Raw genomic sequence first — 25,555 nt, 5'->3', positions numbered from 1 at the left:
CTCCCTTCGTGGTCAGTCCCATTTCAAATGCAAACTGAGGAAACATCTAGGTCTATAATTTTTCAATTTGATTTTGTCTCAAATTTTCAAATTTAATTTCATTTATCAAAAACTTAGTACCAGAGCTGTAAGACTTTCAAGCCCTAGCTCTCCCCTAAATATGCAGAAGAAGAAAAAAAGAGGCGTATGCTATTGTTTTTTTTCAGGGGTGGACCGTTTAATTTTGGGGGCCCTGGACTAACACTGTTAATCAAGTTTTGGGTGTATCAGATGCATTTTGCAGGGTAAATAGAAAATTGGACATTTAAGATAAATAATATTTAAAATATTTTTATATTTTGAGCGCGAAGGGGGCCCTTTGATTTAACGAGGCCCAGGGCTGCAGCCCATAAATACCATGCCTAAATCCGCCCCTGTTTTTTTCAAAGGTGGACCTCTTTTTAAACTTTTACACATTTTATAGAAAGTATAATGACCATGGTTGGTGCCCCACCACTGTCTCACTATTTCCCCCTCCCTGTAAGATGGTGTTTACGACCACTAAAATCAGAGTTAAGCCTACCCTATTTGAGGTGCATCTAAGCCTTGTATAAAAATGCAAAAAAACGGGTTTTAGGACTGTTGATATGACGCTTCTAGCTCCTGCTAGAAAATGTATACAAAAATTAAAAGAGGAACTACAACTTTATGTTTGACAACGTTTTAAAATATATTTCGAAGTTCTAAAAATACGGATACTTCCTTTTAATGCATATTTAAATAAAACAGGCTTAATCTATATCTAGAAATATGAATCCTCCTAAGCTATATATTGTATATAAATATACATGCGCCTAACATATACTGAAGCACGCTCGCCTTCCCCGTTCGTTGCATTGTGGCCAAACACTAACACCAAAAATTACCCCAAAACAAGCTGTCTTAATATGAAGGGCAATTCATTGAAACTTTGGCGCGGCGTTGCCAGGTCTAGAAAATCAGTTTCTAGTACCAAGTACAGAGTAATAATTTTATATTAAAAAATATATATATAGTTACGCTACGAAATTTGGTGATAAATTTGAATTTGTTTTGCAGAATATTGTTGATAAGCAGCAGATTCTAATGCTATTGCAGCATGTTTTTATTGATATTATTGAATTATTATTTTTTATTTAGAAAATATCGATGTTTACTATAATTATCGTGCGTCTGGCAACTATGTTTAGGTGTGTGTGACGTCAATGAAAAGGAATGATATTTCTTTTATGGGATAATATTGTTTAATTTCAAGTGGTATAACAAACAAAACTAGATAGTTATTTTAAAATTACAACAATAGAAATCGATGTAGTTTTGTTTGACATCTTTGTAAATAAACTACAATCGTGTTATATAATACAAACAGTGTACGCGATGTGCTTATATTTTTTAAACATTCCAACATTAATGTTAGTCAAGGTAGAAAATTCGTCCAAACAACCTTCGAATATCGAGGTCTCGAATATTTTTTACCCATAAATATTTGAAAGAGTTTCTTTTTGAAAGGAGCCTTAGAGACAAGCGCGTGATATCAGAAGGATCGTATAGTTCAAAAACACACGTTATTGCTGTTCTAGATTATAGAGAAATATCAAAACTATCTTATTATTAAAGAAGAATAAATAAATTAAAGTTTCTGTAAATATTTTTCACAGGTAACTGTTTTGGTCGAGCGTTTACAATAAATTAATGACTGAACCTTTTAATTTACGTTAGACGGGCTAAGACTACGCCAAAAAACACGTTGTGTAGACGTATCTTTATTGCGGGCAGACTGTTTACCCTTAGACAAATATAGTAGTTTATTTGTTCAAGGTTTATCCTACACACTATCCTAAGCATTTTATAGCGCGTGCTTAACTCCTCTGCTATTTCAAAACGCGTTTAAAAAATGACCAATCGCGCTTGCATTGAGTCGTCTGCTTTTAGCACAACTTTCGACTACTAGATGGCGCGAGAGCGACCGTCATGACATATTACAGCGGGAGTTTTAAATTTATATTATCAAGGTTTCGAATCTTAAGAATTGAAAAAAAAACGATGGCGTACGTAAGACCGCGTTACGTATACCTTGGAATGTTAGCCTGTCTGCAATATACGACGTTAAAAATCTTTTCTTCAGACTCGAAATGCTAATCTTATTATGGTTTTCGAACAACGTAAACGATTGGCACTGAAAAAAACCTCGTCGTTTCGTTCGAAACGAAGTCAGTTTTACTTTTGACTGTTTTTCAAACTTGTCAAAGCTGTGGCTAGCCTACGCGTGATAATAATTTAAGGAGAAAAAAATGCTGAATCGGTGCGAACACGTAAAAACAAAATAACGAACATTCTATCTCTATCTACAAATCCTCGTTTTCCTCAACGAGGACGAACAAACGCCACCGTGTTGGTTTATCGCGCTTGGACAAAAGTTTCAACAACAAATGAATCGCGCGTCCTCGAATCTGATTGCTCGAAAACAATCATTACGCCGCGCACGCGCAGCTCTTGGCCGATATGTCGTGCAGAATGAGCTCGCTGGATTGTCCGTCTTCGTCCATGTACTCCAAATGCAACGGCCGGAAAGAAGTGGGAACGCAACCCTTCTGCAAGGAGCAAAACATCTTTTAATTCCAATTTCGACAATGTCGAAAGGGCATTCGTTTAATCGGCAAATGACGCTCGCGAATATCTCAATTCCGACTAAGCGCTTATCTCTAATAATCTTTCAAGGAAGTGGCTAAAATTAGTTTTCCCGCGGAGTGTCTTTCTGGGTAATCTTCGGGCCAGGATCTCTCAAAAACTGCGACACAACATTCGAAAATGCGCTGAGAGTGGGGAAAATAATCCTCGGTTTTCAAAGGGTGACCCGCTTGCCAAAAAAATCTTATACTATCAAAGAGGGGAGGGGCGCTCGCGTTGCGACACCGACGATTAGGGTCCTCGTTTGACGCAATTTCTATCTCGTCTTACGCAGTCCCGGAATCGTCATCTTGATCTTGATGAAGAAAGAGAGTGGTGTCACGCGCTGAAGGTACGCGCGTAAACACTGACTGTGTTTATTACGCCTCGCCGTCTGAGCGAAAAATCTTGGAACCCAAAAACCCGGTCTAGGGAGCCAAATTTAGACGCTCCCAGACACCCAAATAGTAGTGAAGAGAGCCTCCGACGTGGTTTCAAAAACCCGACACCCCCTCGACGATTTTTTTTTAAAGCGTTAAGAACAATTCCGAGAAACTAGGAACGTTCCAGAACATACCCTCCCCGGGAAAGTGACAAAACAACCTTTTTACACGCGGGTTAGGTAGGTGAGACGCGTAAAAAACCCTGTTTACGTCTCTGCCCCAGAAAAACAACTTTGGGCAATTTATAGTTTTCTCAGAAAATGAAGAAAGGCGAACTTACTCTTTCCATATTTGAGTTCTGGTGCGTCGTATGATCTTCTTCCAGGCAGGACCCGGAACAGTAACCGACCGTAACTCCGCCTTCGGGGTCAGAAGCCATGTCGTCCAATCCCAAATCTAAAGACGGAAACGGGTACGGTTTAGCGTCAAAGTGACTGTTAAAGAGTCGAGGACACCAACCTTTATAGGTAACGAAAATCTGCTTTCGCCTGCAAACGCTGTACCACGCGGATCTCAAGTACAAGGTACCAGCGTGTCTCTTCCTAATCATCCTGGCCTCCGCAGCCACCGGTTGGGCTTGGTTGTTGCTGAAGACGTGGGACTGAGAACCTTGTTGTCCCGCGGTGGACCTCGGGCTGGCGAGTACCATTTGGGCGCTGGCCGTTGGCTCGCGTGAGAACTCGGTGGTTTGAAGATCGAGGGTGGGATAGGTCTCGTTGTCGAAGAGCGACGATTCGTTCTCGGCCATGTCTGGATGTATGTCCAGCAAATTAGGGAAAGGTGGCTCTTGGACAGCTGCACGACGCCACACGTGGACAAAAAAAGAAAAAGCACGAGGAAAGCGGGACAAGACATTATTACATTAATTGGCGATGCGTCATGGATAACACCCAATGCTGTTACACGCAAGCTCAGTGGCCAGACTGTTAAATATCGTTTTTCTTGCATTTGCTCAAATATCATATATGCCAAATAAACAAATATCCTAAGCCTCGTCATTCGAAGAACTCGTACGACTTAGGATAGTTAGCTCGCCTCTTTACCCGAGGTGGTTATCTCCGATTTCGTTCAAACGCGGGTGGTAAGTAGACCTTCATGTAACTTAAAAATCCCTAAAAGGGTGGACAAGAATGGGCTTTCGTTTTGCCATGGCAACCAAAAATGTTTATGCAACTTAAAAACTGATTTTCTCTATGAAAATTAACATGGGAATATCAAAGATTTTAAGGGTCCCCCCTAACAATATTTTTCAAAAAATTAAAAAAGGTTCATCAATTAGATACATAATTCAGATCATGGCTAAATCTGGTACATTTGGACCAATATACGTCAATTTTGGTAAATATTAGTAAATATACTTATATTGGGTGAATACGAGTAATCAGATTTTAAGTTGTGAAAAACATTTTTGGTTGCCATGGCAAAACGAAAGCCCATTCTTGTCCACCCTTTTAGGGATTTTCAAGTTACCTGAAGGTCTACTTACCACCCGAGTTTGAACCAAATCGGAGTTAAACACCCCGGGTAGTCTCCTTGTAAGTCGACAGGAATTAATCATTTCATTTAAATTTTAATTAATAAATAAATTAATATGAAAATAATAATATTTTAAAATTCAGCTGTTAGCTCAAACGTGACAAACGTAAACAAAATACCACCAAGACTGAATGTGTGTACATAATTATAATTAATTATTATACTTACAAGCATTTTCGGAGCAGTTCATTTCCCGGAAGTAGAGCGTGGGATCTAATTTGTTTCCGCTGCTGTCCTCGACGTCGATATCGAGACCGTAGTTCTTGTGTCTGTTCTGGTACCAATGTTGAGCGGAAGTGGCAATGTTCAATTCGATCCAGCCTTCCAAATCGGCGGCGATGGTTCGAGAATCGACCAAAAATTTCTTTTCTGCGTGGTAGTTTTGGGAAAGAGAAAAACAAAGTTAGGGTTGCCGGTGGCTTTGGAGGCGTTTCGGCAGGGACAGTACCTCGCCTGTTTGGTCTCAAGGGCTTCAAGAAATGGAACACCGAAACGGTTAAAGTAGGAGTGGGGAGGATGAACGACGGGTAAGACGACGGTACGCCGCCGCAGTCGACGCAATTGGACTGTTGGATTTCTGGGCTGTGGAATTTGTACAGTCTCAACTTGGACGACAAGATGTTCGTCTCCGTGGTTTGCGATGGTCTGGGGAAAATGATGGAGTAGTAGAGACGCATCGTTCCGGTTTGTTCCCACAATGTCCGCTCCGTGTTGTTCGGGGTTTGACCTTCGAAATGAATTTCGTTCGTAAGTATATCCGTTTAGCGTGCATTCGAAACGAAAAATAATTACAAGAAGGGTAGAAGCTCTGAAAACGTTCGGCGTAAATTTGGTTCGACCGTTCGACGTCACTGGCTTGGTTCTGGTGTCTCAGAAGACGCATGCGTTCGAATATTTGCGCCATTCTCTGCCTCTCTTCTTGAGAAAACAGCGGCGATGTCAAATTGGCGTTTCTGGTTGGAGACACTTGCAGACGTTGCAGAATTTGAGCTTGAATCATAAACAGACGTTCTTGCTTTTTCCTAAAAGAAATTAACATTTTTAATATTTATCGAAAATTACACATTTTCATTGTTTTTAAAAAATTAACATTTTTCGAAAATAGACATTTTTCAAAATCTACAATTATTGGAAAATCAACATTTCTCATAAAAAAAGGAAGAATTTTCGAAAATTAAATAATTTCATTGTTTTTAAAAAAATTACATTTTTCGAAAATAACCATTTTCCAAAATCTACAATTATTGGAAAATCAACATTTCTCAAAATAACGAAGAATTTTCGAAAATTAAATAATTTCATTGTTTTTAAAAAATTAACATTTTTCGAAAATAAACGTTTTTGAAATTCAACAATTATTGGAAAATCAACATTTCTCAAAAAAGGAATAATTTTTAAAAATCAAACATTTTCATTGCTTTTAAAAATAACATTTTTCAAAATTAACCATTTCCCAAAATAAAAAATTATTGGAAAATCAAAATTTCTCAAAAAAAGGAAGAATTTTCGAAAATCAACAATATTCGAAAATGAACAAATAAGTATTTTATTTTAATTGATATATGACATTATTCAGCTTATTAGGAGATAATCCCACCTTGTCGAACGCGTCACATCCGCCCTCCCCTTCGAGGTCTTGAAACGCGGGAGCCAAGCGGTTGGAACACTTTTACAGGGGTCAGTAGATGATAAATAGACCCCCTTCAAAAAACCCAGACGGTTAGGTAAAACTCGGCTCAAGGGTAATAAACAAAAAATATTAGAGGGCACACATATCCTATCGAAAGAAAGTAAAAAATGTTGAGGGGAGAACTGTCCAGACAGTCTATAAACACGGCCAAAAAAACAGACGCGCTTCGACACAGAAGTGTCGACTAAGAGTGCCTCTAGATAATTTTACCGAAATCCCGACGGAGCTATAAAACTAAGCTCATTTTTTCTATCATTTTTTCAGATGCCTTTTTTTAGTCAGTCTGGCCGTTCCTCGTCTTTGTTTTCATTGGCTCAGACCTGTCTAACCGATAGTATAGCCTCGTATTTAAGTTTCTGGATATCCCAGTGAGCCAAGCTAAACCTTATTTAGTCTATTACGGAGAGGGGTAATTAAGCCGGACATTTTCCAGTCTACAAGAATAGTTTATCTAGACGCGCGTAAGGTTTCGTAAACCGATCGTAGACGACTCAGTCAAAACAAATCTGGGATTGAAGGTGTCTGGCTTTTAAACGGGCGACGGGGAAAAACAAATAAAATATAATACTTGGAATTCTAATTGATTAAGGGTGTTTTTAGAGTATACAATAACTCAATCGTCTCCCCGTTATCCGCGCGATGTTTTTACAATTGAAATTTATAGAATAAAAACTTGGCATCGTCTAGAGAGCAGTCTAGCCAAGCGACGATCCTGAGCCCGGAATGACACCCATTGTCTAGAAATGTGGAGTATTTCAGTTTATATTTTACTTTTTCCATCTTGGAAGCATCGTCCTTGGTGACTTTTTTCCTCTTGGAAAAAAAAGGAATGTCGAGACGAAAGTTTTTGATTGACAATTCGCCAAAATTTCGTGTTGTTTTTCTCCAAGATATAGCGAGAATCTCCCAATGTCGAACTGCTAAAGTTGAAACTAACAGAATAGACCTTAATTCGATAGAAATTCGCGTTAACTATTATAAATTTATTTATTTTTGGTGTAGGGAGCTGTTGGCTCGCGTGGCGGCTTGGAGAGCTCCCCACCATCGTCCTACGCGGTATAACCCGGCCATCTGAATTAAAGGCGTTCAAAGTCACTAGGTTTAGGAATAATTTGAAATTAAAATAACTAAAAAAACCAACATTGTTTCACAGTAGTTTTTATATAAATTAAAATTTGGTGTACTATAAATAAATTAAAATACTTTTTAACACACATGGTTTATGTAATGAAAGTGGTTTCGTACCTGAAAGCTCTCGGATAAATTTGAACGAATGTTTTTTAATATTGTAATAAAACCATGAAACGTATTTTAATTTATTCACCGTTGTTTCCCCAAAACAACGTAAATTTCGTAACGCTTAACTTAATTCGCAGGTTTCAATAATGGAAAAGTATTTTCAAATACCACAAGTACAGTCAACTTCAATAGTTTTGACACGCGCTTTTAATATGACACAATTGGCCAAGATGTTACTTTTGCGCGAGACTAATTTAAATAACACGCTGCCTTATTCAGTGCTAAACTTTTGGAAACGATAGATGGCGGTAATGTCATTGAAACTAGCTAATTGGTTTCACCATGGGAACATTGAATTTTTTGTACGTTTCAGAAATGATTAAATAATTCAAATCTCATACTTTTGGTTGCACCATGGGAACATTGAATTTTTTGTACGTTTCAGAAATGATAAAATAATTCAAATCTCATACTTTTGGTTGCACTATAGGAATTTGTTTTGGCAAAACAAAATAATACCAACGTAATAGGTTTATTTTTTTTAATTTTACTTTTGTGCATTCATTTTAATTTTAATTCCCACGTTAAAAAAATATTTTTGGAAGGAATTAATTAACTAATTATCACCAAAATTAATACCGCCACCTCTTTTATTATATCAGACATTACTTGAAAAATATTAATAAGTAAAGTTGCAGTTATTCCGATGAAGTATGTATTCTAGGCTTAAAATAAACCAAAATTTTATAACCATCTGAGGATAGTATAAATATTAATTTCTAAATATTTCCACTACCCAGTTTTTCAGAACGAGGGGAGGATTCCTAATCTATATTGTCACTCCTAGCTCCTTCTTTAGGAAATTAAGAATTCCTTGATTATTTAATGAGCTTTTGTCCGGATTCTGCTAATTGGGTTGATTTGATTATTACGAAAATAATTCAATGAGAAATAACTTTTTTTTAATCTGATCTTTTGGTCGTTCTGCGCCTATTTTGGATTCTTGCATTTTTACCTCTCCAAGGGGACTTAGTACCCTAGGAGGGGTTATACAACCACCGTGTCTGTCTGTCTGTGGGTCTATCTGCCTGCGAACGCGTTCGCATTTTCGGGGCAAAGGGTAATCACTGCGTACCCAGTTTCTTAGAATCAGGGAAAAGGTTTTTCCAAAAGCGCCCTCTTTTTGTCATTGGGTGTAGTCTAATTTTTTAATCGACCGGGACTCGAACCCGAGCCCTATTGCACGACAGGTGAGCGTTCAACCGCAGAACCAGGGATACAGTTACGCTTCACTGAAAATTAAAAACTCTTCCGAGGAGAGGTATATTTTGGCTTGAAAACTTGTTTTAATCATAACCGTGTTAAATAAAGTCATGTTTAAAGTGCGAGGTAATGTTAACTCCCCCATGATATAAAAGGGATTTATATATCAAAGGGTAAATAAATATCCATTCATAATTTTTTCGTAACTTTTAAAGGTAATCAATAATCGGTAATACATTGGGTCCGATTGTAAGTCTTTGAATAGGGCCACGAAAACTGGTAACATGGCCCGGGACAAACTATACTCCTTTCCAAAGCGAATAGCCTTGGCCTAGACCACGAGTAAGGGTCATTCGCTGTATCAATTTTATTTGGGCATTTAAGGCCCTTAGCAAACGCTTGTATTCCCATAAGGCTCGCCAAACACGCCACTAATGGGTCTGGCTAAATCCTCGCGTAATATGAAAAGCAAAATAGCGGCGAAACGGTCATTTTGAGTGCAGTCTACCCTCGGTAATAGTTGTCTCGCTATAAACCAACGAGAAACCGGCGACGAGAAACAAGAAACATTGTATAGATTGCGATAGATACAAAGTTTCCGAACTTCTAGCAGACAAGGTTAACAGAAATAAGATGAGCCAGACAGAATTTTTACTTGCTCTCGCGGAATGAAAAACAACAAGCGTTATTTAACAAGCTTTCTTTACTTTAACCTAAGAGGGCCTTAGCAACACTGTAGCGAGAGGTTCGGGAGGGTTAGCGACCAGACTGCTTGGCCCCCAACCTCTCGACGCAAAAAAAAAGGTTGTAGCCATCGCGACTAAACGTTTCGATTTACTTTCCGTAACTACGCGGACGATCCATTTTGGATACGAAATTTTTGCGTCCTTCCAGCATCACTCGGAAACTTTTCTTGATATCTTCCAACAAGGTTGGAACAGAAAGGCTTTTACTCTCTTTTTTCGGTGAATCGAGCGGGGAAGACCCTTTTTTTGTGGATGTTTCATTAAAATTAGAGCACGCGATTAAATGGTCTTGGCGAAACTTTGGTCCTCGCGCGCCAAAATGTTCGGCTCGCGAAAGACTATTTTTAAGAGTTTGGCAATTATTTTTATGATGGATTTCCGCGAACTGTTTTTGTAATGAAGTTTGATTTCTTCTTATTGTTAATATTTCTTGAGCTTGTTGAACAGTAGCCGCGAGTCAATGCGAATTACAAACGGAATATTACCATTATTTATTTATTTTGGCATAATTATTAAATAGCTTTGGTGACTTGGAAATACGAAGTGCAACCACTCTGTATTTCAAAAACAATTTATTAAAAAAAAACCCAAATTATACTTTTTTAACTAGGGATGCACCGATATATTTTTCTAATATCGGTATCATCCAATATCGGCAAAAAAATATTTTCAGAAAAGCGTTTAAAAATAAGAAAATTCTAGTTTAACAAACTAATGATAATATTTTATTTGATTGGCCGCGCCATGGACGACAGTCTTCAGAAGCTAGATCATACCTTTTATAATAATTAAAATAATAATAATCAGCTAGGCTAATACCCAAGGCACCACCTTATAGGCCTAAGTCATCGAGCGACTTTTAAAGCCATTAATTCAGGTGGCCAGGTTACAATGCGTAGGAGGGTGGTAGCAAGCCCTGCAAGCCAAGCGAGCCAACAGCTCCCTGCACTAACTATTACCGTTAACCTCAACAAGTTCTATGACAGGGGGTTACGAGTGTAAACAAATAATAAACAACGATATTGGATTTGTGATAGAAAATATGTATCACGTAAAATGAATACGCTCTGGCAAAAAAATTTTAATGAAACATTTTAATAAAATGGTATGACCGTCTTTTACAATAATTTTATCATATACACTACATAGATAACTTTGTTCATATCGGCCGATATATCGGCAACGAATATCCGATATGTCGGCTGTAACGATATCGGTGCATCCATATTTTTAACAAGCATCAGACTCGAGCAGATCGATATAAAATAATGAGGAAATTGTCAAAATAGTGTTAATTATAAACACTGTCCTTTTCACGATACTATAGTGTCTTAATAATTACCACTGTCTGGACGTTATCGTAAGTGAAAATTATTATTGGAATTCCGAAGAATTATTTCAAAGAAATATAACGCTTGACGCCTAAATCTTGGCAATCCCCGGAAAATGGCCACTCCGGCAGTACTTCAAAGGAACCGGACGCTTGGCGACCTTTCCCGACACCTTTTCAATTAGCTACGCGACAAGAAACCAGACGACCACAAGCCCGACAGGAAGCGTGTTTATCAACCCCCCATTTGTCGAGATAAGCCACATATTCTTGGCATTTTGACTCGACTCTTCATACCAGAGGGCAGGACCAATTCTAAAGGGTCCTAAGTCCTAGCTGGACAGAGACATTTCAAATACATTTTGATAAGTCTATTGAAACAAAGAACTTTTTCATGCGTTATGAAGAGGGTTAACTATTCAGTTTTATTTAATAAACCTTCTGCAAAAAAAAACATATAAATGTCGAGACACATACGCTGAAGGTTTTGCAGCGGATTAAAGTGTTTTCTATGTGTGTCTACGTGATTACAGTCACGTGCGAAAAAGCCAACAGACTTCTAAAATAAAAGGAGGCAAGAGTCATTCCCTCTCTCCACAAAGAACTCTTTATTGTCTGCTGTTATATATATTTTTCTTTCGTTGTACGCCCAAAAACCATCACCAAGTTAACGATTTGATACTCGACATAAATCTTAATCGTGGTGGAAACTATAATTTTAGCAGGCGATGGGTGGTTAGGCCAAAATATACAAATCCAACAGGCGTTTTGTTAATTAAAATCCTGTACATAAATTATGGTTCAAAAGAATCCTTAAATAGTAGCTGAAATATTGGCATTAAAAGTTCTAATACCATTCAAAATATTAAAATGTTGAAATCCAATATTAGAGCACCCTCTGAAAATTTCGAAGCATGATATGATGTATATAAGCAGTATATAAGGATAAAGATACTGTGCGGATCTCATTTTTATAAAATTTAACGCGAGATACCGTTCCAAACAAGCGCTACACTAAATTGCAGGGTCTTAAATAGTGGGCAGTTCTGGCAGTTTTGGGCAATTCAAAAACGTGGATTTGCAGTTCTAAAATCGGATTTGGGCAGCGCTATTTATCGGGAATTTATCGCCAAAAAGTATGAAAAATGTAAAATAGTTGATTTCCTCACGGGTCTTTCCGGTACATCTCGACAAACGCATCCAATTTTGCTGAACTAAGTTACTTATTTACAGCCCTTTTTCCTCTCATAATTTTGGAAAAATATTCGTCATTGAAATTATGTTTTGGCGGTTTAGTTTAGTTTGGGCAGTTCTAAAAAAATCCTTAATTTAGCCCCTGCACTAAAGAAAAAGTCCGTTCCAAACAAGCGCTACACTAAAGTAAAAGTCCGTTCCAAACAAGCGCTACACTAAAGTAAAATTCAGTTCCAAACAAGAGCTACACTAAAGCCAAATTCCGTTCCAAAAAAGCGCTACACTAAAGCCAAATTCCGTTCCAAAAAAGCGCTACACTAAAGCCAAATTACGTTCCAAACAAGAGCTACACTAAAGCCAAATTCCGTTCCAAACAAGCGCTAAACTAGAGCGAAATTCCGTTCCAAACAAGCGCTACACTAAAACCAAATTCCGTTCCAAAAAAGCGCTAAACTAGAGCGAAATTCCTTTCCAAACAAGCCCTACACTAAAGCAAAATTCCTTTCCAATCAAGCGCTACACTAAAGCCAAATTCCTATTCAAACAAACGTTAACTAAATCAAGATTTTTTCTAATTCATGGCAATCACGCGCCGCGCGTGTTATGTCAAAAACATGTGAATTACCTGGCTCTGTAGCGTTGTTGTAGCTGAATGGTGCCGTTGTCATTCTCGAGGTCACTGAGTCTGGTGTTGGACAAGGGCGGAAGGGAGATTCCGCGACCCTCGTCGTACGTCGTCGAAGAGGCGTTCAAAATGCGAAGGATGGTGGGCAGGATGACCGCGTGCGTGGCGTTCCTCTCGTCCAAGGTGACATTGGCCAAGAGCTGGGTAGCGCGGACAGTGACGACCGACTGATTGTCCCGTTCCGCGGATTGTCCGTCAAACGGGCTTCTGGCTCGAGCCAGAACTCCGAATAACAACGCGATTGACCCTACCACGTAGAGCATTTCCAAAAACAAAAAACACGTTTGGTAAATATTTCAATATCAAAAGTAAAAATTCAATTGTCTATCGATATGATAAAATGGATAAAGCTCTCTCCAACGAGGAGTTGAAAGTTTCGCGTAAACTTTGATCCTGTCGAAACGCAAAATCTTCCTCCCGAGAGAGAGAAGGAAGAAAGAGTTGGAGTGTGTGAGAAAGAGAGCTGATGGGGATCGAAGTTGGAGGAGCAGCCGTAAAGAGTTGCGGAGAGCGTGCAAGTTTGGGTGTCCGACTCGTGGAAGTCTGAAGTGCGGGACTGACTCTTTTATAGCGCCTGGGCTGACTACTGCTCAATGAAAAAGACCCTCCAGCGTCCGGGGGGCGGGAGCCTAAAAAGTTGTATCTGGAGGGGTTTTTTTCGTACACTTCTTTCCCCGTTACCCCTCCTGACATTTCGCCTCGGCGTCCGTGCCGTAGCGCGTACCTTGTTCGCCCTCTTTCACCTCAATTGTCACGTTAATAGAGCCGATTTCTTACGGTTACCCCAAATATCGGGCTTCTCGGCACTTACGTTTCTTTCGGGAAGTCGGCTGGCGACGGCGCGTGCGTCAACTAGCGAAAAGTTCCACACTTTTACGAAGCGATTGGCCAATCAGAAGGCCCCAATTATTATCGCGGGAAAAAATAGCCACTTGCCGAAAACTATCCTCGTATGGGCACTTTGCCAAAAAATTGTCTTAATTTGACGACCCCTTATTACTGAAATCCCCCCCCCCCCCCCTTTGGTTAGAAAATAATGACACGACATTTTTTTTCGTAATAGTACCGCTTTGGGGTCTGTTTGGTCCCTAGTTCAATAAAATGATGTAAATCTAAAACTAACATTTTCCTGTTAAATTAAAGCAAATTTAAAACGCCTTTTTTAACCTAATAGTTAATTGATTATCATTTAAAACACCTCCCCGTTGCTTGTTTGTGTTAAGGGGCTGTTCACAAATAACTTCACACAAAAAAACTACTTTTTCGATAGCCCCTGAAGTACAATACCATCATCAACCTTAACTATTAAATTCATTTCTAAAGTAATCGAATTTATTTATTGTTTTACCTCTAGAGGACTAATCATACTATTATAAATGAGATAAACAAGTTGATAAATTAGGTTCCGGTCCAGAAAAGGTATTTGTGACGTAACATTTCAGCGATCCCCCCCTGTAACTGCGTTACGTTATTTGTGCATTAATTTACTTTACTTTTTCTTAATAGAATAATTTACTTTACTTTTTCTTAATAGAATAATTTACTTTACTTTTTCTTAATAGAATAATTTACTTTACTTTTTCTTAATAGAATAATTTACTTTCCTTTTTCTTAATAGAATAATTTACTTTCCTTTTTCTTAATAGAATAATTTACTTTACTTTTTCTTAATAGAATAATTTACTTTACTTTTTCTTAATAGAATAATTTACTTTACTTTTTCTTAATAGAATAATTTACTTTACTTTTTCTTAATAGAATAATTTACTTTACTTTTTCTTAATAGAATAATTTACTTTACTTTTTCTTAATAGAATAATTTACTTTACTTTTTCTTAATAGAATAATTTACTTTACTTTTTCTTAATAGAATAATTTACTTTACTTTTTCTTAATAGAATAATTTACTTTACTTTTTCTTAATAGAATAATTTACTTTACTTTTTCTTAATAGAATAATTTACTTTACTTTTTCTTAATAGAATAATTTACTTTATTTTTTCTTAATAGAATAATTTACTTTATTTTTTCTTAATAGAATAATTTACTTTACTTTTTCTTAATAGAAAAAATATAAGCTTAATTTTAAACTGGTAAAATCATTTTTATAAAAAATATGAATACTTTGAAATTTGCATCTGTGTGGTTTGAAAAACAAAATGCAATATTTTTTTCTAATAAAAGCAGATAAAGTTATCTGTCTACGTCATATTGAACCAATCCATTCTCCTTAATGAAATTAAATTGTAAATATTTACATCAAAACGCTAAGTTTTCCGTTCGTAAAGGATGGCGAATTTCAAAATAACCCTCGTTTTCCTGCTCCGATAATATTAATCTGTACATTGAACAGATTTAATAACGAAATTTTTACTGATATGTATATAAATGATCGGATGTCTTAGAAGCCAAAAAAAAAGTTGAAAAAAGTCAGCCATTGACGTCATGAGACAGGGGCCTGAGGCCTTACAATTATTCATTCGTTAAGTTTCATTTTCTGGCGGTTTATGAAATATGTTGTTTTCGAAATTAGGAAGGGACCAAATTCATTTTATCTTATAAAAAAAGCTACCGAACCGGACCCGAACGCGTCAGTTTAATTGTCAAAGCCACTTTTCTCAGAATTTCGATAACTGTAAAAGGATTACTTTTGCGTAAAATTAACACAAAAAAGGTAAATTTAAGTTTAATATTTCCAATCTTTAAGACTTTTACTTTCAAATCATAAACACTCTTAAAACATTACTTGGAGAAATCTGTACTCGCAAACAAATTTTTCGCGTATTTTAGAACGAGTGAACAGCACGCTTAAAAGTTTTCCCAATTACCTTTTTAAAAAATGGTTTGGTATTTAAAAGCTAATTACTATAGGTGAAAAGTCGTAAACACTCTTAAGACATTACTTGAAGAAATCAGTACTAGAAAACGATTTTTCGCGTGTTTATAGGACGAGTGAACACCACGCTTAAGAGTTTTCCAAATGGTTTCGTATTTCAAAGTTAATTACTTTAGTTGAAAAGCCCAAGAATGGTTTTTGTCCCCGGAGATCCGGGGTTTCACGCCTCGGGGTAGGGACACACCTGTGTCCTTAAATGGTTAGAGAATGAACGAGTACGCGTTTAATGGCCTACGTCTTTCTAGACCTATTGGGGACAGCAACAGCGGACGGATTTAATGAATTTCAAATAGCCGAGGCTTACAAACAGACGCGAAAGTGTTCGAAGTTCGAACACTTTCGCGGACTGTTCGGTAGTGCTGAAAATAACAAGCCAATCCTCCCCAAAAAATAGAAAGGGCTTCGGCTTTATGTAGGGCCAAACAATGCAACAGGTATAAGTGGGTGGAACCACTAGGGAGGGCGAGAATACGTCAACAGAGAGTACACTGCGGGATTTCCAAGAAAACTATAAATAAATTGCCTTTTTTTTAAAAAGTGCATGTGCAGAATCTTCGAGCGTATTCCCCCTCTTGGCAGCGGGGAAAAAAATATATCAAGGTTGAAAAACGATATCCACGTGGGGTGATGTGCACAATGAAAGCGTAAAAAAAGTAACTATATATATATATAAAAGTAATTCCTTCAAACAGCGCCGCTTGGGTTGGGGAGCCCACCTGAAAACCATATAATTTTAGGAGGAAAGCTACCATTGGTTTTCAATGGGACATTTTATGTAGTTCCGAACGACCAGGTGATTACAATCAAGGTCAAATTATAGAACTATTTGACGAGGAATAGAGTAGTATCGCTCTGAGGTTTTGGGCTATGGCCGCCATTTTGAGGGCAGTTTTTTATCTATAGGAAAAAACATGGGTGACGTCGACATACGTCACGCCGATATTACTCTACAAGATCCAATCGCGAAGGTAACGCCATTAGATGATATTTTTTAAACAACCGAACTCTTAAAAGATGGCGCTAACAGTCTGGAATAAAGAAATAAATAATTATAGAAAATGTCTGAAAATATTATTTTTCTCTTTTATTATGCCTAATATTTCCTTCGTTGAACTTTTATCTCTTTAGGTGAAAATGATGTTAGTAGTTATTATATTTAGTATTTATGGTGAATCAACGAATTTAACATTTCTGCTACACAAAATATCATACGAAAATAAAAAAGTTAATAATTAAATAGCCGGGAGTAGTGGCTCACTCCTGTAATCCCAGGCGTCCGGGAGGCAGAGTTTGTGGATGGCCGTGTGAGGATGACCCCTAATCCCCCAACGGGTGGTTGTCATACTTCCGCCACGGGTGTCCCAACCCTATCCCCAAGTATCCCCCCGTTGGCGTGGCCATAACACATATCTCGCACCTGATTAATCAAATGGACGAGCGGACTGAATTGTCCCACCCGTTACATTCGCTCATACCGCGCTTCTAAAAAAAAAAATAATAATAATTAAATAATAGCTAACTAACACTCCGTGGCCGCCATGTTGGGTAGAATTTCTTTTTCAATAGGGAAAAGCATGGGTGACGTCGTGTGACGTAGTACTGTTAGCTCCCTATAAGAAAAATCTTTGATAACCTATTAGCTTTACCACCCGAAAGTTCGTAAAGTTTTCGATAAGTACCAATAAATTACGTAATATAAGTTGCATTCCATTAACCGCGTTGTAAATGAAAGTACTTTAAATTGGCGAATCCCTTAAGGACGGTGAACCCAGGTAACTACTATACGCAATCGTCTGGACAACGGAATTTGTAAACGGGTCGATTTTCCCAACTATAATAGCCCTTGTAAATTAAACGAATTTTTAGAAAACGCGTCTACAAAAGTCCCAATTTAAAATACGCGTTAATTAGTGTCATCAGGGAGGGTGGGGAAAAAGTCAGACTAGCCGGAAAATGGCGCTTCGTCATCGAGTGGACTCCGTCGAAATGGGCAGCGGATCGGGAAATTCAGGATCCGATTCTTCGAGGGGGAGGGAGGCAACTTTTCAGCGGTGGACCCGCGGCCGGCGTCTAGACTGCTGGGGTTTCCGGACGCCCCTTCTCCCCAATTTACAACCTGACACACGCTATTTAGCGCCCGTACCAAGATTCTTCGCTCCAGCCAGGAAAATATAGATAAAAAATAAAGTAAACCATCTCCAGACCGACTTGGCGCACCGGTACGGAAGTCTGTTCTGAAATGACTCCGGATCGTCTCCTCCGCCGCCTCGCCAAAGGTACGGTCGACGTATTCGCACCGCGGCTAGTAGAGGAGGGCAGGCTAAGCTTGTCAAGAAGCTTGACGGATTTCGTCGCGACACAGACGGAGCCACCCAGCGAAACACGCGCGAAGGGTATTTGAAAACAATTAGACCCCACACTCCAATTCGACTCGAAAACGTGTGTCCCAAAGAAGTACATTCCATAAACAATAAACCACCAGAATTTATTTCTGTTAAAAGCTGTAATATTTTAAGGAAATTTCTGTAAATGATTAATTCTTATAGCGGTAAAAATGGTAAACTACGCCAAAGAGATTTGTTCTATTGGTCCAGAATAAACTTCATTTTAATATTGATGATAATAATAAGTATTAACAAAAGTAAAATAATGAACATAAGTATGACAATTAGCAAAAATGATCAATAAACTGATTTTCAGAGTTATTACGCAATCAGGGTTTAGTTCAACACAGCCCTCTAGGGTCTAAATATGCCTACAGGCGAAATATTCTATTACCTATAGGACGATAATATACGGTGTTCCAAAATGGTATTTAACAGGTGGTAACTAATGTGGTAAATTATGGTTAAATGGGGAAATATGTAAATAATGATAGATAATGGTAAATAATTAATTTCCATGAATTATTTACAATATTTATAATGTTTATCTACTTAAAACTGGAGATTTCAAAAACAGTACAATGTAAATAAAGTTTAAGAACTTAAAGTTGATAGATTTAGTTTGTTGAATAATTTTCTTGATTTCACATAATAACTAATATTTATACTGTTATTTACAATTATTTACCAATGGTAAGCGCAATATTCGAAAAAAAAGTGCTATTTTTTAACACTACTTAGTTCGATTACAAGTATAAGTGGAAGGTGTCGAAAAAAAGTTCGGTAAGTAAATTAGTATTAAAACCATAGGAAAAGTCATACTTATTATTATTATATTACTTATGGTATTAAACTAAAAAAAAAGAAAAATCATTTGTGAACGGTTAAAGCTTTGGTTAAAGCTTTGTTGTATCACGATAAAATTTGCTAGTAAATATTCCCTTTAAAGGGGCGGAGTTAGAGAATTTGAATAAAACGTAATTAATTACATTCCAATTAGACAATTAGAAGGTCAAGGCAGAAAAACACAGAGTAAAAAAACTTTGGTTAAAGCGTCAGTTAAACGTGGTGATAGAAAGGCTAAATTGGTTGATTCGCGATAAAATATGCGAGTTAATATTCCCTTTAAAGGGGCGGAGTTAGGGAATTTGAATAAAACGTAATTAATTACATTCCAATTAAAAAATAAGAAGGTCAAGGCAGCAACAAAACTTTCCAAACATTACATAACGAACAGGAAGTATCGGTTAATTAATTTCGCAATTCCCAGAAAATCCATTGGCACATCGACTCGGAGGAAAATTTTAAAACGCTCAATACTAAGAAGCTAAATTTAAATAAGATTTCAAAACAAAAAGATTTCTTATATTGAAGATACAGACATCAAGGCTTTCAATCTGAGGGAGTCACTGTAGTTTGAGTTACGCGTTTCTTCGCAAACATCTTACTATTAAGAATATAGGAACGCCAAGAATTCCAAATTTTTAATGAATTTTAGCCAAGGGTTAATTGAGAGTCTTTTTAATAAGTCTGCGCAACGGCGGACTTTCTATAGTGGAAAAACACGCTGGTATATCGACACTTTTCTAAGAATTAAAAGGAATTTTTCTCGCTAATTGCCGAGAAATAACGAGACTAAACCGGTGAAAGGCCAGAGGCTTGACTTAAAATACGGTTAAAAATAGTTCCTACATTTCTCACGTTGTTTTACACTTCAAAGGATTCCCCACATTATTATTCCAGACGGTACGCTACGAAATGAATCACTTTTTCATCGAAATTATTACGTTAAACGTTTTCCGAACTGGGAAAAGTTTTGATTTTTCTAAAGTTCTCCTTAATACATTGCAAAGCGAAATACCAAAATATTTGTAAATGCCATAATTTAAAAAACGAGCATTGAAGATATTTTTCTAAACTTTTGTAATACGATGCTCAATCGATCTAATAGTTATATTTTCCTGAGGGAAAAACATCAAATTTTTACGTAATTTCACCTGTACTATCGCCAAAGCTGATATGACGGCGATTGGCAAAGCAGCGCCCAAAATGGTCTCCACATTTTATCCCTATGTAATATGAGGCGGTTGAATATTGGAGGCATTTCGTGTTAGCTAGCTAACCCATCTATCTTGTAGCCCCTGCGGACGCAAATTCGTGACGTCTTACGTATAGTTGGATGAGAGCCCATGCTTTTACAAGTTGCCGATAACTTTTTTCTTAAACGTGTGTTTAAAATAGACATTTTTATCGACGGTACAGACTTTGTTTCTGCAAGCCACCATTGCGCGTTGCTTTAGTATATTCATGATGAATATTCATCCTGCCATTATCGCGCAAAATAGGGGTAATCATTTTATTTGCTAGGATCCAACCACTATTACACGAAACCTATTCAAGGTCAGTTGGCTTAAATATTGAAATTTCATTTAAATTATAAGATTTATCTGCAAAGAAAGCGAAAAGAATTCTTCGCGCGTTTCTATAACTTCAACAATCTATATAGTTTAGCTCGTCATTTCGTTTCCATGGTAACCTTTTGAATAGCGCAAGGATTATAATAATTTTTGCGTCCCCTTAATTATTGTATGTTCAGGCAGGAACAAAGTTTCGTTTAAAATTTTTTCTGTCGGAATGTTATACAGAGGCATACTTACGAGTAATTATGTTACATATGGTTACACTATGTAAACTAAAAAAGTAGTTTTCCCGCCCTTAGCGGTACTAACTTCAGATTAAAAAAGTGACTTGGCGATGCCCATACTGAAGTCTGTAACGCTAATGTCAACTAAATACTACTGAAACTAATTGAGCAAATCAGTCAGTCCAAGGTTTCCCCGTGATCTGGATTTGACAGGCTATACTTAGAGACGGATCAGGGCAGGACATAGACCAATCAATCCTATACCAACGGCGAACCGTCTTCTCGCTAACATTCCTTTTAGAAAACAATTTAAACATTATGAATAATACCAACAGTATCTCGTTCAATCTATAGTTTTATTCAAAATGCAGCTTACTTTGAACTCATCCCGCGGATAAAGAAAATATAACATTTTAGAGAAGTTTATTTTCGGAGAATTCTCGCTTAGATATATTTTATCTACTTATTATTCACAAATGTGTTTTGAAAAATCGACTAATAATAATAATATTACGAGTTCAGGTTTTAAGATTTTGTGTACCAATTCCGCTCTTTACTTTAACCAGAAGCAACAAATCGGACATAAGTGTGACACTTCAGTAGATTTGTTTAAACATATTGGCACCCGGTAGCGATTGCAAACGCAATACACCTATAAAATAAAATAAAAAAGGCGGCCAGGTATCGCGAGGGCGAAAGGAAATTTTAAAGTCGGGGAGAGTGGGGGAGGGAGTCGTAATGGTCACGTGATTAGGTGCGGCTGCCATCTACATCGTTTTTAGGAACCAATTATCGATATTTCTGTTTACCTTTCGTCTGCTACGTTTCTTTTCGATGCTAAGAATTAACAGAGTTTGGAACAGTTTATAAACTAGTTGAATTATTAGTTAGAATAGTTTTTATTTAAAAAATAGTATTAAGCTTGGAGCTAAATGTTGTGTTAATAAGTGTTTGAGGTATTCCAAAACTCAGAGATTTAGTTAACAAAATAAGCCAATAACCAATTTATTTTACGGTGTATTGTCTTCGCTAAAGCATTTATCATTTGTTGCAAAGGCCTATAGGCCGTAATCAGGGGCGGATTAAGCGGCTGGAATCTCCAAACTGCCAAAGAAAAGCGAAAGATGCAATATTTAATATTGTTCACGTATTCTACATGAAAACGCAAAAACCAACTTTTCAAAAAAAAGTAGAGAATTATTGAATCGGGACATAGTCTTAGTCGATAATTCAAAATAACGGTCAAAAACGCCGCCGATCAGTTTAGTAAAATATTTTCGGCGGCGTAATCGTCGGCCATTTTCGGTATGGAGATACAGGCCGGAAGGCAGGCAAGGCTGCCAGATTTCGATAGACCGAAAACGGCCAACTCTCTCAAATGTTTTCGTTTTCAAAACGAAAATTTTGCGGAGTAGCTATCGACTAAAAGACTATTACAAACACTTTGTTTCGTCTCCAAACAAAATATTTCTATTTTTTAGAGATTTCAAATCAATTTGAATCACTAAAAAAAAACCCACAAAACTATAAATTTCCCGATTATGAATTAGCAAATATTTCTGTCAATGGCAAACCAAGATGCTTATAAGAAAAATTTTCAAAGTATCCTAATTAAAGGTGGATACTTTATATACATCAAATTTCATTAAATTGCTCTTGTTTCACTTAAAAAAGAAATTAGGGTAAATTTTCATGTTTTTCATCGTCACTATTTCTTCATAACTTTAAAAGTTCGAATCCAATTTGCAAAATGGAACTTGATTTGGTTTCGGAGTATGATCACGCGTCGAACAAGTGTATTATCATTATTATTATTTCGCGATGTCATTTTGGAGTGGTTTTTCTATTTCCGGCTTTCACTGCATATTATTTTCGTGAAGGTATTCTTTCCATAAAGTCCATTTAGTCGGTCTCTACATAAAATAGAAACAAAATGGCTGCCAACAGAAAACAGCCAGAAACCTTTGATCGGGACTGTACCTAACTACGCAGGCTCCCGTTGATTTTTCAAAAATTGCTTAAGAAGAAGAAAAAATAGTGCGGTTGAAGACCGTCATATATTGATTTTATATATAAAATTACGCAGTGTATTTTTTCCGTTTTCAATCTTTAAGCGAAGTAATTAATAAACACGGTATTTTTTGACACGTGATTCGGTGTACACATCCGCGATTTAGCGGGAAATTTACGCACAACGGAATACGCGTCGAACACGCGAAGGTACATGTTTCACTTTTCTGTCCTATTTGGATACTTATCTCGTAAGATACATATTACAAACTTCGGGTATTACTTATGGTTTAACCATAGACCATAAAATTAGTTAATTAGCTTAACAATCAGATCTAATTACAGACAAGCTAGGTGATAAACAAAATTCTACTTTTAAAACGCAGCGTACGCCATAGTAAAACGTACTAGATATTTGATAGTCTTACGCCAAAAATATCAGCGTATAAAAAAAGCGTAACGGGGGTCAAATATTCCCAGACGATGTCCGCCCTAGAGAAGCAAAATCGTGCTGAAAAGAGTTCAAAACACGGTTTGTCTGTATCTTGAAAATAGAGCTTGCGACAGAGTTTTCTCCAATTTTAACCCGACGTAGGTCTGGTGTGTCAAACCCCACCGTTGGGGGGGGGGGGGGGGGGGGGGGGGAACAGAGCGAGAAAAAATCTACCTAGACACCCTAGACGTGTTTTTATGTATAGCACAAAAAATTGTTTTGGAAGAAAAATTGAAATTTCAGCGCACGGAGTGTCTGGGATTTTTTTGTTTTATTCCCAATCTGCTTCTCTTCCCCGTCTATAAAAATAAATCGTATTCATAGTAGAAACCAAAACCCCAGACTAATGTATAAATATTTTGCAAGAAAATAAGAAAAAAAAGGGCAACCCTCGCAGACTCAAATTTATTAATGCTTAGACACCATCCTACCGTCTGGCTGATGTTTCACCTAAGCCCATCGTATCACGTCCCAACAAAAAAAAACACTTTCGTATTATAGGCTTCCAGCCAAATTTAATCAAGGTCAATTTTATATTTAAAAAAAAATTAAAGTTAGCTTCAATTTGAGATTTGTAAAGTAAATTCGATATTTTAAACTTCTTTACGCGCGCAATAAGATATATAGCAAATTGCGCCAGAAATAAGTCAAAATAATAAATTTCGTATATTTTAAAACTAATAATATCGTGCGAGACAAATCTTTAAGAAGTACTCAATTTAGACTAAATTACTGTCTGGGGTCTTTTAGGTTTTTTTTTACCCCACCGTCTGAACTCGGGGGGGGGGAACCCATCCAAACAAAGATATATTTCAGTACGCTAGAGCCAGACGACAAGCGCTTTCTTCCAAAGTCTGCCCCGGAGAGATAAAAAAATACATAAAAAATGATGTTACCCCCAAGGAAATGGCGTATAGAAGGGGGAGGATACACTTAATTATCATAAAAGAGGCCGTGTAACGAGAAGCGGGGTATATATTTTTTTTTTCTTAAATGTCAGACAGAAGGGGGGTAGAATGACGAGGGGGAACTCCAATAACCCTTGGGGTCAATACTGATTTAGTCTGAACGCCAATAATAGTAAAATATTACACTCTCTTAACGTCCCAAGATGGATACTTAACAATAATTCAAACTGCACTTTCGTTAAATATTGAATAGTAATTCGAACATATATTACCCCCATTTTATTTCAAAATTTGTTAAGATGTTGTGTCTAGGCCTTGGGTTCTTTCAAAAACAATGACCAGGTTTGCCACAAAATTTTCAGATGCAAATTCCCTGACCACTTAGACTTTTTAAGACCAAAATTTTTATGTTATATTTTACTTTAAATTGATATGGAGATTTTACTTTTATCAGAAGTAAATTTAAATGGACTTATATTTAAGTAAAAAGGTTATTGCAATGTGAAAAAAATTAGCGAAACTTTAAAAAAAAATAAGTGATAATCATAGAATTTGTCATAGACCTAGAGTAAAATTACCATCAAGTGTCAAGAGAAAATTGAATTCCCTGGCGTGTGTCAACCCCATAGAAATCTTATACTTCTACCTAGAATGCTCCCGTCTACGGGAGAACCTGACGCCAAGTCATTTTGAAGCAATGACTAATGATTATATAGTCTTTGCTTAAGCTTCAGCCAATCAGCGGCCATTCATTGACTACGGCAAGCCGCTAGCGCCATAGCATGGCGGTTAAAAATAGTAGAAGCTCAGGCGATTTTTACAGGATCCATCCGATCCAAGCTCGCAGAATTCCCATAGGTTTTTGCTGGAGTTTTTCACATGAACCACTTCCAACGTTTTTGGATTTTTATTTAATGAAAGTGTTAAGATTTTTTGAGCTTTTAGTTTTGTTTTCATATTTACTTATTATAAGGAATATTTAAATGCCATTGTGAGGAAGATAAATAATATTTCGTTTTGGTTCGCTTTGAAAATATTTAAGCCTAGGCCTGACATAGGCCTAACTTTTAAAATAGCAGGCAATGTCAATGGCAGTTTTGGGAGAAGCAGTGACTGAAGGTCCTTAGTATTAGCCTTTGTATTTAAAGGTTATTTCACATTTAAAGTAATTAATATTATATTTATTATTATGTTTGTAGAAACTTAGATAAACAAAAACCTTATGAAAGAGTAATTATATCCCAGAAAAAATACATTACACTAACCAATGACAATTATGACGAATTGACGACAGTCATTGAATTAAACAGCAACAATCATACTGATAATTGTCTTCTTTTTCAAAACTTTACCTTCTATTTAATAATATGCTTTTTGTCTTAGAAGCTTAGCCAAGATAAATGTCTCGC

The 25,555-nt window shown here is 36.9% G+C and overlaps 1 protein-coding gene across 4 annotated transcripts; it reads right to left on the bottom strand.

Moving 5' to 3' along the window:
* Nucleotides 1-2,248: 2,248 nt before the first annotated feature.
* On the bottom strand, nucleotides 2,249-13,379 carry LOC149924978 (uncharacterized). Of its 4 annotated transcripts, XM_090160215.1 has the most exons (7): nucleotides 12,752-13,376; nucleotides 5,457-5,686; nucleotides 5,113-5,391; nucleotides 4,833-5,033; nucleotides 3,588-3,923; nucleotides 3,409-3,524; nucleotides 2,249-2,609 (listed from the first exon to the last, which is right to left on the bottom strand). In XM_090160215.1, exons 1-7 carry the CDS (start codon nucleotides 13,072-13,074, stop codon nucleotides 2,490-2,492), a joined length of 1,605 nt encoding a protein of 534 aa, XP_090016341.1. In that variant the 5' UTR covers nucleotides 13,075-13,376; the 3' UTR covers nucleotides 2,249-2,489. The 4 variants fall into 4 exon arrangements, 3 of the variants coding, with proteins under 3 accessions (XP_090016341.1, XP_090016339.1, XP_090016340.1); XM_090160213.1 differs by having other exon boundaries at nucleotides 3,409-3,923; nucleotides 12,752-13,377; XM_090160214.1 differs by having other exon boundaries at nucleotides 3,409-3,878.
* Between the last annotated feature and the right edge of the window lie 12,176 nt (nucleotides 13,380-25,555).

The sequence above is a fragment of the Leiobunum rupestre genome, chromosome 10 (assembly GCF_980474605.1).
Source record: "Leiobunum rupestre chromosome 10, qqLeiRupe1.1.hap1, whole genome shotgun sequence".
Lineage (NCBI taxonomy): Eukaryota > Metazoa > Arthropoda > Arachnida > Opiliones > Sclerosomatidae > Leiobunum > Leiobunum rupestre.
This window is presented reverse-complemented; position numbering and strand designations above follow the sequence as displayed.